Genomic DNA, 15,746 nt, shown 5'->3' with positions numbered 1-15,746 from the left:
CATGACAACTTGACATTAACCAAGACAACGTCATTGTCATGACAACTTGACATTGAGAAAGAAATTATTTTCTTATAAGGATAACATTTTAAAATTCACCTGTTATGACAATCATGACAAGTTATAATATCTTGCTTAATGTCAAGTTGTCATGACAACAACGTTGTCTAGATTAATGTCACGTCATAACGGAGACAATTTCAATAATGTCAACTTTGTATTAAAAGTGTCATGATTTACCAAATGACGCTTTATGACAACTGTCATAAATATTCATGAAGACTTATTCATGTTTATGAAAGTGTCATGTCAGTCTTATTCACCCCCTTCAAATAAAGTGTTACCAAATTATTTTATGTACTATTGATCACAGAGTTTTACTGTCTTGACTTAAAAAATTATCAGCAAGTGGGGAGGCAGGCCGCTTAAATCTAAATGTACCCAAATTAGCCAGCAATAATATCAAAATTTTTAATAATAGAGATAAAAAAACAAAAACACGACTATATCATGGTATTATTTTAAAACCAAAATGATACAGTTGACCAAGTTAAAAAGTAAGCATAAGTAGAGGCAGCTTGTAACCTTTGATAAAACATTTGTCAATTTAAAGAAGAAATTGTAAGTAAATGTAGGCATCAGACGCTCCACTTTTTTGTGTAATGTGTAAAAATTAAAATCAAAAAGAGCATTTCTGGTCTACAGTTAAAAAGTATTTTCTGGCCATTAGCAGACAACCAAGCTTTCAGCTTGGGGACTGACGGCACACAGCGTTCCAGGGAACTCACTAATTATTTACAACATGCACTTTAAACATCCTTGAAGTTCCGAGAAATCCAACAAGTCCAAATTAGCCTTACACGCATCACATTACAAAAAGAAACCATGGGACTCTCCTGCATCTGCATGGAAGTGACTTTCTTTTTTTTTTTTTAATTTCTCATTTACTTTTCCTCTTTTCTGCAGCCTTTTTGAACGGTTTCCTCTCTTCACAGGGATCCCGCCTAATAAGTACCAGTACATTGATGATCTGGTGGTGATAGTTCCTCAGAATGTGTGGGAATATCTTTACAACAGGTAAACAATAATAATTATTAATACATGTCACTAGAGGACTCAGACTAAAGTGAATTCTAACCCAGATGTGGCCCCTTTACTGCCTTCTGAAGCAGTATAGGGATGCAGTCAGGATTAGTAATTAAAAGCTCCTTGACACTCTAATAAACTCAAAGCAGAGTGTAAATTAAATCCAGCTTGATCTATTTTTTTTTTTTTTTTTGCTATTGTATGTATTTTTTTTTTTACATTATATTAATTAAACTTTTTTTTTGATTGAAATTAGTGATCATCCTTATCCCTCCACTAACCTTTCACTGCATATTTGCTTCACTGTGTTCAGTTTCGGAGGCGGCCCCGCAGTCAACCACCTGTACATGTGCGCCATCTGCCAGGTGGAGATCGAAGCTCTGGCCAAGCGCAGGAAAACCGAAATAGACACCTTCATTAAGGTTAACTCTGCTTTTCTGAAAGGCTTCATCTTTTTTTCTTTTTTTTTATGTTATTGTTAGGGCTGAATGATTAATTGTGACGGAAGCATTATCGCCATAATCATCAACTAATTTAGTAACCAATTAATCGCTAACTAGAGAACAGCATGCTCAGTGGTAATCCAATAGATTTATTTCAAATATTTTACTAAAAAAGCAGCAAAATGTGGCTATTATTTGTTAGTTGTCAGAATAAAAGCTATAGCTAAAGTAATAGTTAATTTCAGGCCTAATAATTATTAATCCTACTTGCTACACTTTTCCTTGATTTGTGTTTTGTCTGTAGCTGAACAAGGAGTTCCAGGCCGAGGAGGCTCCGTCGGTGATCCTGTGTATCAGCATGCAGTGGTTCAGAGAGTGGGAGAGCTTTGTGAAGGGCAAAGACAACGGTACAAACCACTCCCATACAAATGTACAGTTATGGATGCAGCTTACTTTAAAAAACAAAAACGCATATTGCTTGTTTTCTCAGAGCCACCTGGTCCCATCGACAACAGTAAAATCGGTGTTATGAAAGGAGGACACATACAGCTGAAGCAAGGTAAACTTTTCTTTGCTAACTGAGACGTAAAGCCTGAAACAGGACACAGAGATGATTTTATTTAAATTTTTTTTTTTTACATTTCAGGTGCAGACTATGGACAGATCTCCGAGGAGACATGGCAGTATTTGTTGGGGATATACGGCGGGGGTCCTGAGATCGCGGTGAGACAAACGGTGGTCCCAGCTGACCCCGACAGTCTTCACGGAGAGAGGAAGATCGAAGCAGAGACGAGAGCACTTTGAGATTCACGCAGGTGAGAATCCGGCTTTATGCATTATTTTCTACATATATTTTCTACATATATTTATTTCTACTTGCCGCGCTAGTTTATCTTTACTTGAACAGCGTTCACGTCATCCTTAGCACTAGAAAGTAACCCCAGTTACTTTGTGTCCACTTACAAAATGAGTCCCTGAACTGACAAATGTCTTCAGGGAGGCTCTTATCTAATCTGACTGGTTTTCAGCTGCTTTGCAAAGCAAAGCAATGATGATGCTTAGATGTGCAGTGCTGGTACTGGATACTTACTCTAAAAGGCTGTAAATGAGCTGGATGAAGCAATTAAACTGAATTCTTACGATTTTTATTGAAAATAAATTGTAGACCATTCATCACATTCCTTCGACTTCGCTGTATTCGTTCCTGTTTGTTGGGCTAAATTCCTTCAAAAATACACAGATATTTGTCTTTGTTGCTTGAAAAAAATAAGACATAAATTCAAGGGAAGAAATACTTTTGCAAGGCTGTAAACTAAGCTTAGACTCCCTTTGTTTTTGTTTTTTTTGTTTTGTTTTTTTCAAACTTGTTTTTCTAAATTTTTTTCCCCTACAGGTCTGATGATATCTTTCCACTTCTGCCCTCACATGAAGATGAGGAATTTGCACGTTGGCGAAGAAGCATTACGAGCACTTTGTAAATGTAGCGACGTCTTATTTTGAAGCTGCAAGAAGGTCAAAACGGGACCTAAACATCACCGGTTTTATCCATCGGACCGCTCCCAAGCTCTGTGTTTGTGTCACATCTCTGCAGCTGTTTTCGGTAGCCATAGGCGTCGCCGTAGCGACTAGATGTCATGTGCCGCTTCTAAACCGGCCGTGGCAGGCGAACGGCACCTGGCGTCACGAGCCAGAACGGCGCAGTGAACGTTGCCGATACGTGGGAGGAGGGCTCCTCTTTCACACTAGAAGCAATTAAGATCTATTACCAAGCTTTCCGTTGTTTAGCTGTTTACTAAGTTACATAGCAACAAGCAGACAGAAGCAACAGGTCTCAAGTGAATGAAACATCGGCAACCTCCAACCTCAGCGTGCGCCAAGCCCTCAGGAATGGAAACCTTTTTCTTTCTGTTTTTTTTTTTTTTTTTTTTTTATTTTGGTCCATGGGAATGGCCGGAGCAGGTTTGTTTATAACTGCAAAACATGCATGTGTGGGTTATGCACAATCACTTCTGGGCTCAAACTGCATGCAGCTGTAAGTTTTTGCTGACTGAGAAGCTCAGTTGTTTTGCTTAAACGATCCGTTTTCATGCTCAGAAATACTCACAAGAAGACCTTGCTTTTGTATAGTCAGTGCAAGCTCTGTCAGCAAACAGCCATAGGGACTGGGGGGGGGGCATGTATAGATGTGAATGTTAACATTTCATTAGTCAAAGTAGATACGCAGGAGGGATGCGTATGTATCTGAAGTGATAAAGAGAATCTTGTGCAATAGATTTGTGCTGCTACAAGATCAGTGTAAGCTTGAACTTATCAAGTGCTACTTGAGATGCATTTAGTTAAAAATAATCATATTTATTAAGCAAAACAATATATATATAGAGATAAATGTGATTTAGATAAAAGGGGTTACTGCTGTCAAACTTTTGATGAACTTTTCTTTTTATCTGTAATTTCTTATCGTTGCTTAGCAGGAGTTTGAAGATTCCATATCTATCACGCTATGTTGATGTTTTCTCCCAGAAAAAAATGTCTCATCACGTTTGAAATTTGAAAAATGAAGTCATACGTGTTTAGAATATAATACAGATTTTTATTACAAATTTAGCCACGAAACTTAAAATACAAATTTAAGCTGTTCACGTGTTGGGAAACGCACATTTATAAAAGTTCCCCAAAATTTAGGGGATGGGAGCATGAAGCCAGAAAACCTTTCCAGCACAACTAACTGTTGCATATGTTTCTGTCTCGTTTTCACAAAAATATGGATGTCTTGGAAAACACACACTACTGGAGTCATTGTTCATGTTTATTCATCATACATGCACAGTCATATTCTGCTAGCTGAAACATTTTGCGTCATTTTGGCCAATTCAAAACCATGAGAGTGCAATGAGTCAAGTCACATTCATTACAGAAAACATTGTGGTTTGAACCAATGGGGGAAAGTTTCTCTCCACTTAGTGTGTTGATTTCACAAAGCATTTTGTGTCACAGTCATCTATACTTGATTTTTTTTGCATTTTTATTGCAACTATGAAACATCTCGTATCTCATATATACTCTTCAAATGTTTTATTTTTAAGAGTACTACTTTATTTGGTGTGTGATGTTTGAATTCTCAGCAATCACCCCCCAGCTGATAAATTGCTGCCTATAGTTAATTCCCTAAGTCTGAAGAAAAATTGGTTATATTGTAAAACAGAAGTGACTTTTTCCCAGAGACAACAATTAGTTGCCTCTGGGAAAAATGACTAAGCTATGCTAGTTACTTTAGGATGTTCCATTTAGCTTAGCAGTTTTTTTAGTTAGCTAGCACCCTGTAACAAACCTGCAGTAGTTCTAAAGCTCACAAAATAAAATTTGAAACCTTTTGCTTATTTTTATTTCTTTGAAAAAAAAAAGTTGTATGCAAACTAAGTAAATAAGAAAGAGTACATGTTTTGCTTAGCCAGGCATATTCCAGACTTTTGGCCGCAGTTTCAAAATGGAGTTGCTTTTTTGTTACAGTCTTCAAAATAAAAAAACTTCAGACTTCTGTAGCAGGGTTGAGTTCTTGGATACAATCTGATAAATGCTCTTCTGACATTTAGACGTGTTAATGCGAGAGAGTTCACCTAGCTAACTCTTCATACAAGGCATAGAAATACAAGCATAAAATCAACTTATTGTACATACAATGTATTCCTGTATTCCATATACAGCTTGTAGATGTATTTGTATGTGAGCAGCACAGATGTAACTCCTAATGGTTAAGGTTAAAAGATTGCTTAGATTAAATAAGGAAAATTTGATTTATTCACTTTATTTTAATGTTTTTAAGAATATTTTATGATTCCCACCAGTTTTTTTTTTTGTTTTTTGTTTTTTTTTGAAGGTGTGTTCTATTTGAATTTGCAAGTTGCACTTTCTACAAAAATTTGATTTGTAAAATGCTTTCCCACAACAAAAGGTATCTCCCCTCCTGTTTTCTGACCTTTTGTTCATGGGTGTTTTCCATGGATAGCAGCCCAAAATGTCTTCAGAGAAAAAAAAAAGAGCTTGGGACCATGACAAAAAAGTTAAATAGGTTTTATAGAAACGCTTTTCATTTCACAGGTGACTTATAAAACAGAGAACTTTACTATGTATATTTAACATTTTAGATCACAGTAAGCCATGTCTCTGTTTTGTTGTTAAATTATGAATCAGTTTTAAAAGAAAAAAAAATGTATCTAATGTTGTCTATTTTGTTTATTGAACTAGTTTCTCTTTTCATACAGTTCCAGATTTTATGTACAGGAAAATGCTAATATTGTGGCAATATGTTTTCTATAGGTGTGGGGAAGAATGTGCAATCAAACAAACGAGAAACAACTACAGTGCAATCTTAGCTGTATTGTAGAGATGCTAGGACGAGTCAGTAGCTTGAACAGCTGAGAGTTCAAACAGCCAGGCGGTGTGACTTGTTATAATGCAGTGTTAGGGAATTTCTTGTAGTAATTATTACATTAACCCCACCCTGTAAGTGCATCCGCTCATGTTACGGCATGTATATGCGTGTAAGACTTCAGTCTACTGGAAAAAACAAGCATTGCTGTGGTTGGAAAGTATTCATAGGTGTCACGGCACACAGCGAGATTTCACGGGTCATGTTTCCTAGTTGTTAACCGTGTGTGGCTCTTGTGGCTATGGTGATTCTACCACAGTTCAAAGGGATGTTTAAATGTCTGTATACCTGATGTAATTACTATGATTGGTTTAATGATTAAAATTTCCTGCTTTTGGATTGGAGTTTTTCCCCCCCTTCCTTTTCTGTACTGAGGCAGACGGGGTTAAATGTTAAACACGTGCTATCAAGTTGCTGTTGGATAAATATTTTAAAAATCAATGTGTCATTTAATGTGAGATGGTGGCTAAGTGGTGACTACGTTTGCCCTGTAGACAAAACCGAAGTGGAGAGTTATGCGTGGTTCACCAAACCCGGTTGTCACAGCACACCGGCCACCCAAGACTAAATCAGAGGTCGCAACTTCAAAAACTCCAATATGAGTTCATAGGGATTGTATTTATTTAGCAATTTCTCCAGTCAGAAGGAAGAAAACCAGAGAAATGGTTTTGAAAGCAGTAGCGTAGAGGCTAGCACACTACCCATGGTCTTAAAGCACTTAGTGGTCAGTGTCTAATGAACACTTGTAACAAAAATTGTGATTCAAAAATGTTAAATTCTGCTTACTTTCCGTTTCATTTCTGACTGCCATCGTTAGTCCCAGAACGCTTCGTATTTGAAGGACTGCCACATCTTATGTTATGCTGACGACACCATCTGTCACAATGCTTGAACTTCAGGAGTTTGTCTCCAATTTTGTTTCCTTGCAGCATCATGTTGGGTTTTAAATTATTACTTGAAGCTAAAGCGAATGGAAAGGAAATCAAACAAACGAGATGAAATGCCTTGTCCTGTTCATACCTGTTTAAACCAAGATTTCAAGCCTTTCATGATCCGCTTTCTTTCTCATACAATAGAGAGCTCTGCTGTCCCATACTGTGTCGTAATCTATAGGTTCTGATTTAAGGTGTGACTACAAAGGAGCCTATGTGTGTTGTAATCTTACTTGTCGGTTTAGAAAAACAATGGAAAGAAATTAAAAACCTGATTTTTTTTCATGTTAGTGCAAGTTTAGATTTCCTGTCTCTGTAATATCTCAAAACATTTGCCCTTTAAAATAATGTACAGTATTTTAAAAAGCAAAAATATTTTATAGAGAACTGTAATGCGTCATATACCTGTATGTTTCATCAGTGTTTTCCAATCTCTCTGTTTTTAACTCCTCACATTGATGCGGTGTCTTTGAAGAATTTGAGATTTAAGGAATCTGTGTTGAAACAAAATTATAGGTCCTCTATAAATTTAGCCTATAAAAAAAAAAACAACAACCAAGAAAAAGAAAAAATCTTTACAGTAACATGTCTGCTGCAAGATTCTGACTGGGCTTGGGCAGCACACAGAAAATGCCCAGGTTAATTTTAGAAATACAGCAGCCGTTAAGTGAGGGGCTGTGATGTCATCTCGAGCCCCATGCGTATGCCGAGCTGCATCGAGCTCAGAGACAGACTGAAGAGCAAACATGCCGGGCTGCTGAGCGGACGCTGTGCACTGATGACACAATCGACACATCTTCAGGTAAGATCCAGTTTTTGCAAACTGATTTTTAGGTTCTGTGTTCACACATGCACTCACATGTGCACACACACACACACACACACACACACACACACCACTGCAGCTTCACATTACCACATCTCTTGCATGTGTCTTGATGTGTCTGACCAAGGATGCAGGCATAGCTTTGTCAGCATTTAAAAATGAATGACTGACACGGATCCCAATAATGCAGGGATTCCATGTATGACTCAGCAGACATGTTCATGAATAATTCAACGTCCAGTATTGTAAACAGTGCCAGCTCAGGACGGCAGAGGAGGCACTTCCCGCTGTCCGTTCACCGAGACAGGATGGGTGTGGCATGATGCAGCCCACCTTTGTCCTCTTTGTCCTCAGGGGGATTTTAGGTCCTACCTGGGACAAAATTTTGTCTTTTCTCAGAGTCGGACGTTAACTGAGGTCTCTCCGCAGGAATATTTGCTCCACGGGAAGAAAACTAAACCAAATTCTACTTAAGCTACTTTTTTCCAATAAGACTAGTATGGGGATCATTTTGTTTTGGATGTTAGAAAAAAAAAAAGCAGGATTTTACCTTAGTTCATGCACACATTTTAATATTTCTGATTCTGAATAACACAAGAGTTATTATGCCGTCTTTATTCAGTACTTTTCCTTTTTTTTTTTTTTAGGTGCAGCCCTAATGCAATACTGCATTTATTTTAGGACATTGATCAAGTCAAAGACAATTTTAACTACCAAGTTTCATGATTAGCTAAGAGTTTTTATTAGTTAAATCTCTAAACCTGGCTATTCAGTTCATGTTTCTTGAACAGTATAGTTCAAGAAACCGTATTTTATGCCTATGCACACTTCTATACGTTAGTTATGCTTTCTTAAAAATGTTGAGGGAAAAAAAAAGGTGGGTACAACAGTGGTTTAAATATATAGATCAGAAGTTTACATACACTCATCATAATGAGTAATATTGTTAAATTTTCATCCTCTAATTATTCATATGAGCAGCTGATTTTCCAGGGAGGACTCATTTTACAGCAACACAACTTTAATCATTTTAAACAAGCACAATTTGGATGTATTGTGCATTCTCTCTAATTCACACACGTGTGTGTGTGCGTGTGTGTGTGTGTGTGTGTGTAATCAAAATTATACATACACGCTCATGCTAGTAAGTAAATGTACAGAATCCCATGATATCTTGTTAGGTTTTGCACACTTACAGTGAACACCAACAAGTTCCTGGTGTAATTAACATTCCCTGCAGGTGAAGTGACAGAGCTCATATGACAGGGTAGTTTCCTAACACACACCTGTTTTTAAGCCTGCTAGTTCAGACATGGAGGCTTTCAAAATCCCATTTCAGGAGCTTTATTTGCGCTTCTCATCTGCAAAACTTGTTTTCATGATGTGTGACTAGGATTATTGTTCTGTTGGAAAACCAAACGTCTCCAAGTCTCACAAACTGTTATAGTCAAAAATAAAAAAGAAAGAAAGAAAAAAAGGAGATTTGTTTGGATATTCAAAACCAAAGAACCACCAAGCCTCAATTCGGCCATTAGCCGGCAGATGTTTGAACATCATTCTCATCGCCTAAGTAAGTATTACAGTATACTACAGCATACTACAGTATTACCATGAACTGAAGAGGTGCAGATTCAAAAGAAAAAATCTGCTCTAATAGGAACACCTTCAAGCCTGCCCACATGTAGAAGCCTCCAGTAGAAATGTTTTATTTTTAGACGGGACAGGATTGAGCTTGTTGCTCACGTTGACACGAGTCAATGTGAGACAAACTGGTGAGCATGGTGATGGCAGCATCATGCTCTGGATTGTTTTTCACTGCCAGTAGTGTTTGTGTATTGCAGAAAGTGAAAAACAAAAGAAGCAAAAATGGAGGACTACTTCTTAAATCTTCAATTAAACTTCAAACTCGAGATAGACATTTAGAAGTAAAAAAAAAATCTACGTTTTCTACGTTTTGCACACTTACAGTAACATGCAGCATTACATTAACATGCTGCATGTTAATGTAATGCATAATCACTCCATCCTGAAAAAAAGAACAGTGAAACAAATGTCTTATGTCATTTGTGCTTACTTTGCCGTCTACTGTGTCCAGAGCTGCTGCTTGCTGATCTGACTTGTGTTTCCTTTTCCTCAGGCATCTGTTTTAACTTTGCAGACAGGCTTCTTCCATCAAACAGAGGAGACTGACAAACACCAGACAGGAAACAATTCATACATGAGACCTCCATTATGACCTGAAAGTCTGGTGGTTTTGAGAGCAGAGAAACGGAGCCACACAACAGCAGCGCTTCATTTCTTTTAAAGCGAAAAGCGATTTTCTTGGACGGCCAGTGCTTGGTTCCTCTTTACCTCCCTAAGCTTGCTCCGAAGGGTGTTTTCTCTCTTTTTTTTTCTTTTTTTTTTTGCGAAAGTGTTCTGTGTAAATATTTGCAGGCCATGTTTGGGAGCTGTGAGAGACGGAGGACACTGGGCGAGTTTGAGCTGTGACCTTTCGGTTTGATGGTGAAAGGACCAACTTTTTGATTTCTGTCAGCATATCAGTCAAGTCGACGCTGCTGTGCTAACTATCTGAAACTTTGTGGTGGACCTTCATTTTCCTTCTCAGCAGTTTATTATTTCCTGCCTTTAAGAGAGAAAGAGAGAGAGAGAGAAAAACAACACCTGTAGACATTTCAAGTAAAATGAGTTAGCTTCCCTTGCGTATACTTAGCTTAAAAGTGTTTTAACTCTAAACAAGCATGAAAGTGAAGAGGTAAGATATTTATAGTTAAAAACTGTTTTTTTATATAAATATATTTAGCAACATTGTGTAATAAATGTGTCAAAATAATGAAATGTTTACATTTTAGGACTTAAGATGACATTGTCTTAAATTAAAAATAAGCCAAATAGCTCATGTATCTTATGAGCGAGTCAAAAGTACCATCAACTCTGTAATATTCCTTCCCGCCATTCATGTCACTTCCTGACCCTGGCTGAGTCTGTAATGTGACCTGTGGTAGCTCTACACCCGCCATCGTCTGTTTACACACACCATGGGCTGCGTCGTGTGTTCCCAGTTGGTCGATATGTGGACTGTGAGGGCGAGGGGGACGGGCCGCAGGGCCGTGGAGCTCACCTCCTGCCCGCAGATGCTCAACGGAGGCTACCACCGAGTGACCGGCCTCCACTACATGTCGTCCTTCTCGGACGCCGAGGACTGCTGCGACGACAGCAGCTCGGCGAGCTCCCTCACGCTGGACTGGCAGCTTCAGGCGGCCGAAGGCTGAGATTCCTCCAGGAGTTCAATGTAATGATTTGAAATGTAGTGTATTAATAGTGAATACAATGGAAGATGTTTTTATTTTTTATTTTTTGTCTTAGTTTGCGACATCTTTAAATATTTTACTTTAACTTTAGTCAAATGAATTAACATCAACGGTTTGGAGTCAAATGTAGTCTGTTAAGGGAGCAAGTATCCGACCTTGACGAATCGGAGCTCATCGTGAATGATGAAGCATTAAAATACCAGGGGAAAGATGCAAATTGCTGGTCAGCAACTACAAGGAGGGCTGAGCTGAGCTGCCAATAAATGGATATTGAGAAGAGAATCCATGATTTTCTATGTGCCAGCTTTTATTAAAACAGATAAAAAACATTTTGTTTTTCAAAAATTGAAACCCCTTTGTATTTATTTTCTGGTTGGCTGTCTCATCTCCTACTTGAAAAACTGCAAATCTGACAAGAGCAAGCATAATATGCTCACACATGCCACTATCAGCTGGTGTAACGTTAACTGATGGCTGGTAAAATGCTTTAAAGAACCAAACATGTCTTTAGTATTGAGTGCATTTGCTACCTTCGTGGGAACCCCCCCCCCCCTCAGTACTTTCTGTTTCCAGGTCTGTGAGAATTCCTTGGCTCTTGGAAAGCATCTTGAATTATTCTTTTGACTCCTCTGTCAGCAATGTTATGAGGATTTTATTGCTGGTGTTTGATGAAAAAAATGTGTCGTCCATTTGTGGATTAGGACTTCATTGGACGACTCAGAGCTACAGTTATATTTGTGCTGCAGCAAAACCTTTATATAAAAAAAAAACATATATATATATATATATATATATATAGATCCCATTCAAACTCACTGCAGAACACTCCACTAGGAAAGAGCGGGGAATGAACAAAAAATGTTGAAGGTTGTTTTAATTGTGCTGAAGAAGAGTATTTGAAAGTGACAAGGAAAAATACTGGGAGAATATCCTGTTGTCTGGTCAAATGAGGCGAAACCTCAACACGCTGTGACGTCGCTGCACAGATCGTGTTTTGAGGAAGAACAGCTCTGCACATCGAGCCAAAGACACCAGGCCAACACTGGTGAGGACGTGGTGATGTGGGCTTCCTTACACATCACCAGGCACCGCACACCTTGTGTGTGAATAGTTTTTCCATACAGGAGACATGTTGATGTCATGACCAAAGCTCTGCAATAAACTCTGGCATGTTCACTGCTAATTCCCTGTCTCATTCCATTTTTACCCATTTCATTTGTGGACTGTTTAGCTTTTACTTGTTTGTACTTATTGGTTGTCTAGCATCTACTTCTTTTGCACTCAAAGAAGTATTTAAACTGAGAAAAGCAAAATTGTCCGGAAAATGTTACTTGCAAAGGAAGAAGAAGAAAAAACAAAACTAAGTGAAACTGGACCTCCATTTATTGTTTGTGTTTCTGCACCAGCCATAGCGTACCACTGTAGCACAGCAGTTTTTTGCTGAAAGTTAGAAAAGTAAGATAATAATGAAATTCTCAAGACCCATATATCTTCTAAAGGTTTGGTATTCTGAGTCATTTATCTACTGATTATTTCCATGTTTCAACCATTTTAGCTGACAAGTGTTGAAGACAGAGTGGTGTGTAGTTTTCATTGTTGGGGTAGCTACAGCAGGTGTCGCTTTATTAAAAGAGTGCAGCTGAACTATCAGAAATAAAACTTCAGTATGCATAAATATGTGTCATGTGCATGCAAGACTGTTTACATAACACTGAGTACTCCACACAGATGATATCAGGATTCAGAAAGTGGCAGGTTTGGCCACCGGAAGCCCCCTGCTCCTGAATCACAACTTCAGTGGAAAATTTTCTCTCTTTCTTTTGCAACCAACCTTGTCGCCCATATTTTGCCAGCAGTCTCATCATTTTTCGGAGTATGATCTTCACCGTGTTCAGAAATGAAGACGTGTTGACTCCTGATCTTGGGCTGTGTGTCAGAATTTGTAAGGAGCACACTCCCCCACACATATTTATTCACCGTGTGTAATTTTAAAATGATTAAATGGATAAAGTCTCTTGTGTTTTGCCTAGCCGTTAAGGGAGACACATTCTCAACATACTGATTTCAGAGAAACCTTTGAAAATGAACAAAAAACAACAAATTCCTAAGTTATTTATGAAGTTTTTTTTTTCTTCTTGTCTCTCACTGTGTTTTTGATAGGATATCAAAAAAATCACTTTGTGGCTATTTTTGACAATTTTGCAGAAAATTGGTTGTTTTGGTTGGAAGATTGGTATTTCTTTGACCTTTTGGTCCTGTGGCCATCATGGCAATTCGGGGTACCCAGATCTCATCTAAAAGAAAATAATGTGGGTCGCATTTATTTTTCTCTGCCTGTAATTGTTTCTCCTAAAACATTAATTCCAGCTTTTCTTGTACTGTTTCCTGGATGTGCTGAGATGCTTATGTAGATATTTTACGAGATCTGGTTTAACCAGTTTGTGGAGAACGACGTTAATAGCAGGTGATGTCAGTAATGGGGGGGATATGCCGGATAATTCATAAAGGAGAATAATTTGTGCACTTTAAAAACTTCTTTTTTTAGGGTCAAACAGGTTCAGCTTGAGTGTTGTTTTTTTTTTTGTTTTTTTGTTTTTTACTCTACATGTTCTTTGTTAAGCCTTCGTGTGGCTTTTGATTTGCTTAGACACGGTTAATTTAAGTTTTTCTTGACAACTAGCATAGTCATGTTTTATATGTTTCTCAATTATCATCGTTTGAAACCTTATTTTTACTTGCTAGATAACCTAAAAACTTTTTTTTTCTCCAGTGACCATAAGCAAAGTCAGAATAAATCCGCAAGGAGGCAAATATTTATGAGACTTGATTTATTTTTGTTTTAAATCTTAGAAATGTGATGAATTAATCAAAAGTAAGATATTTTTTTTTACAAAGTTTTAAAGCGATGATAAAATTATCTGATATTCTTATTCCGAAAAAAAAAAGAAAAGAAAGAAAGAAAAAAAAGCCTGAATTCTGCCAGTGGGCTCATCATGTTGTGTCATAAATAAAACATTTCCGTTTCATCCAGTCATCTTTGTCTGTGGGTGGAGGCAGAGCCGCCTGTTTAAAGAGGTCCTGCCTTTGGGCCAACTCTCACTTTCAGCAGCAGCAGCAGCACAACGGGACCGGCGCTTGATTTTTATTTTTTTTATTTTTTTCATCCGCTGACAGTAATCCAGCAGCAGCCATGATAAGAAACGAGGTTTTCTCCTGTTTTGTCTTCTACGCCGTCCTCCTGGTGATCAAAATGTACACTATCGCGATCATAACGGGACAAGTGAGGCTACGGAAAAAGGTGAGAGAATCAAGAGATCTTATTTATTTATTTATTTATTTATTTTTAATAAAGTTTAGTTTTGAATCAGTTTGACTTTCTCTCTCACTTTCTCTGATGCATTTTTCTCCCGACTTGAAAAAAAAAATAAAAGGCTTTCGCCAACCCGGAGGACGCGCTGAGACACGGAGGGCTGCAGTTTCACAGAGAGGATCCCTACGTGGAAAGATGCCGAAGGTAAGAGCGCAGAAAGTTTCAGTCTGATAGGAAATGTTTTGCACTCCCAAGCAAACTAGGAACGGCGTATTTGTACCCTAAAAGGTGTAAATGGTTAAGTTGTGTTGATGCATCTGCGTGCATGTATGACCAACGTTTACAAGAACTGGACCCAGGGGGTTGTGTGTCTGTGTGCTGATTCTCATTTGTTTCTGGTGGAATTTTCCCCTCCAAATTGAGATGTGTGCTTCTCCACATTGCAGTGCAAGCGTTCCCACTCTGAGCTGTTTGTTATAACATGTTGGAAAAAAAGATATCTCATAGGAAGGGAGGGGGCAAAAAGGGGAAAACAGATGTGGATTGTTGTTTTTTTATTTATTTATTTATTTTTTTTGCTGCTGATTAAAAGCAAAAACAACTCACTAAACTATGTTGAAATCAAGCTGAAAGATATCTTGTTCAAGAGGTTTCAAAGCATGTTTTTGCAAAGCTTCATGCTGATGGAATGGCAGATTTCCTAAGAAAAATGTTTTTAGAAGATTACAACAAAAGTAGAGGAAGGGAAACAGGAAAGTGCTCCGACAGCCTGACCTCAGTTAGTCCTTTTTTAAAGACCTACGGACGCACTAATGTGTCTGCTGATGCTGCACGACGAACCGGACGTCAGTTTATTCATGGAAATTACAAAACACTCATCCTTTCCCCAAACAAGCAACAGGGAAGAGTGCCGATTCTTTACAAATGAAATCCAAGTTTGAGTCACAGCTTGACTTGGAAATGCCACTTTTACTAAGTGAGTAATGATATTTCTACATCATAGCCGAGTCACTAAATCACAAAATAAAACCAGAAGGAAACCAGTGGACTTCAGCTAGCGGATGCCGGCTGACGCCAGCTGAAGTCCTACATTCCTGGAACTCCGCAATTAGCGCGTTCAGATTTTGGTCTCATGTAGTTTGAGCTTCTTTTGTTGTTGTGCTTCCCACTGTGTGATTTAATTTTTAAAATGTAGAAGGTGCTGATTGTGTCGTCCAAATCAAAATATCTATATGGGCCCCAGATAAGGGGGGTGGGGTTTGCTCAGGCTCCATGGATACTAAGTGGGCCTGAGGTCAAAATGGACTCATTTCAAAGGGTAAGTTTTAGTGGAATAAAGATGTATCAAACTTTAAAAAAAAAAAAAAAAAAAAAAAAAATATATATAAATATTTATAAATATATAAAAAAAT

At 38.0% G+C, this 15,746-nt stretch overlaps 2 protein-coding genes and 1 long non-coding RNA gene across 5 annotated transcripts in view; all 3 read left to right on the top strand.

The window, feature by feature from the left end:
* Positions 1-6,299, top strand: part of usp20 (ubiquitin specific peptidase 20) — a 19,069-nt gene extending 12,770 nt beyond the window's left edge. For all 3 annotated transcript variants that reach the window (XM_015060656.1, XM_015060654.1, XM_015060655.1), the window contains exons 20-25: positions 996-1,077; positions 1,400-1,508; positions 1,834-1,936; positions 2,020-2,088; positions 2,176-2,344; positions 2,923-6,299. In XM_015060656.1, coding sequence (XP_014916142.1) covers positions 996-1,077; positions 1,400-1,508; positions 1,834-1,936; positions 2,020-2,088; positions 2,176-2,333 — 521 coding nt within the window. In that variant the 3' untranslated portion in view covers positions 2,334-2,344; positions 2,923-6,299. The remainder of the gene's footprint in view (positions 1-995; positions 1,078-1,399; positions 1,509-1,833; positions 1,937-2,019; positions 2,089-2,175; positions 2,345-2,922) is intronic.
* A 1,284-nt stretch (positions 6,300-7,583) lies between these two features.
* On the top strand, positions 7,584-10,363 carry LOC106964893 (uncharacterized). Its single transcript, XR_001428522.1, has 2 exons — positions 7,584-7,689; positions 9,851-10,363. It is a non-coding gene; the product is annotated as an uncharacterized LOC106964893 (long non-coding RNA).
* A 3,741-nt stretch (positions 10,364-14,104) lies between these two features.
* The window catches only part of ptges (prostaglandin E synthase), a 6,227-nt gene continuing 4,585 nt past the window's right edge, over positions 14,105-15,746 (top strand). Inside the window, exons 1-2 of the mRNA XM_015060669.1 lie at positions 14,105-14,322; positions 14,456-14,538. Of these exons, the coding sequence (XP_014916155.1) occupies positions 14,215-14,322; positions 14,456-14,538 (191 nt within the window). The 5' untranslated portion in view covers positions 14,105-14,214. The remainder of the gene's footprint in view (positions 14,323-14,455; positions 14,539-15,746) is intronic.

The sequence above is a fragment of the Poecilia latipinna genome, unplaced genomic scaffold (genome assembly GCF_001443285.1).
Source record: "Poecilia latipinna isolate Pla-1442-1.1 unplaced genomic scaffold, P_latipinna-1.0 Scaffold1734, whole genome shotgun sequence".
Classification (NCBI taxonomy): Eukaryota; Metazoa; Chordata; class Actinopteri; order Cyprinodontiformes; family Poeciliidae; genus Poecilia; species Poecilia latipinna.
This window is presented reverse-complemented; position numbering and strand designations above follow the sequence as displayed.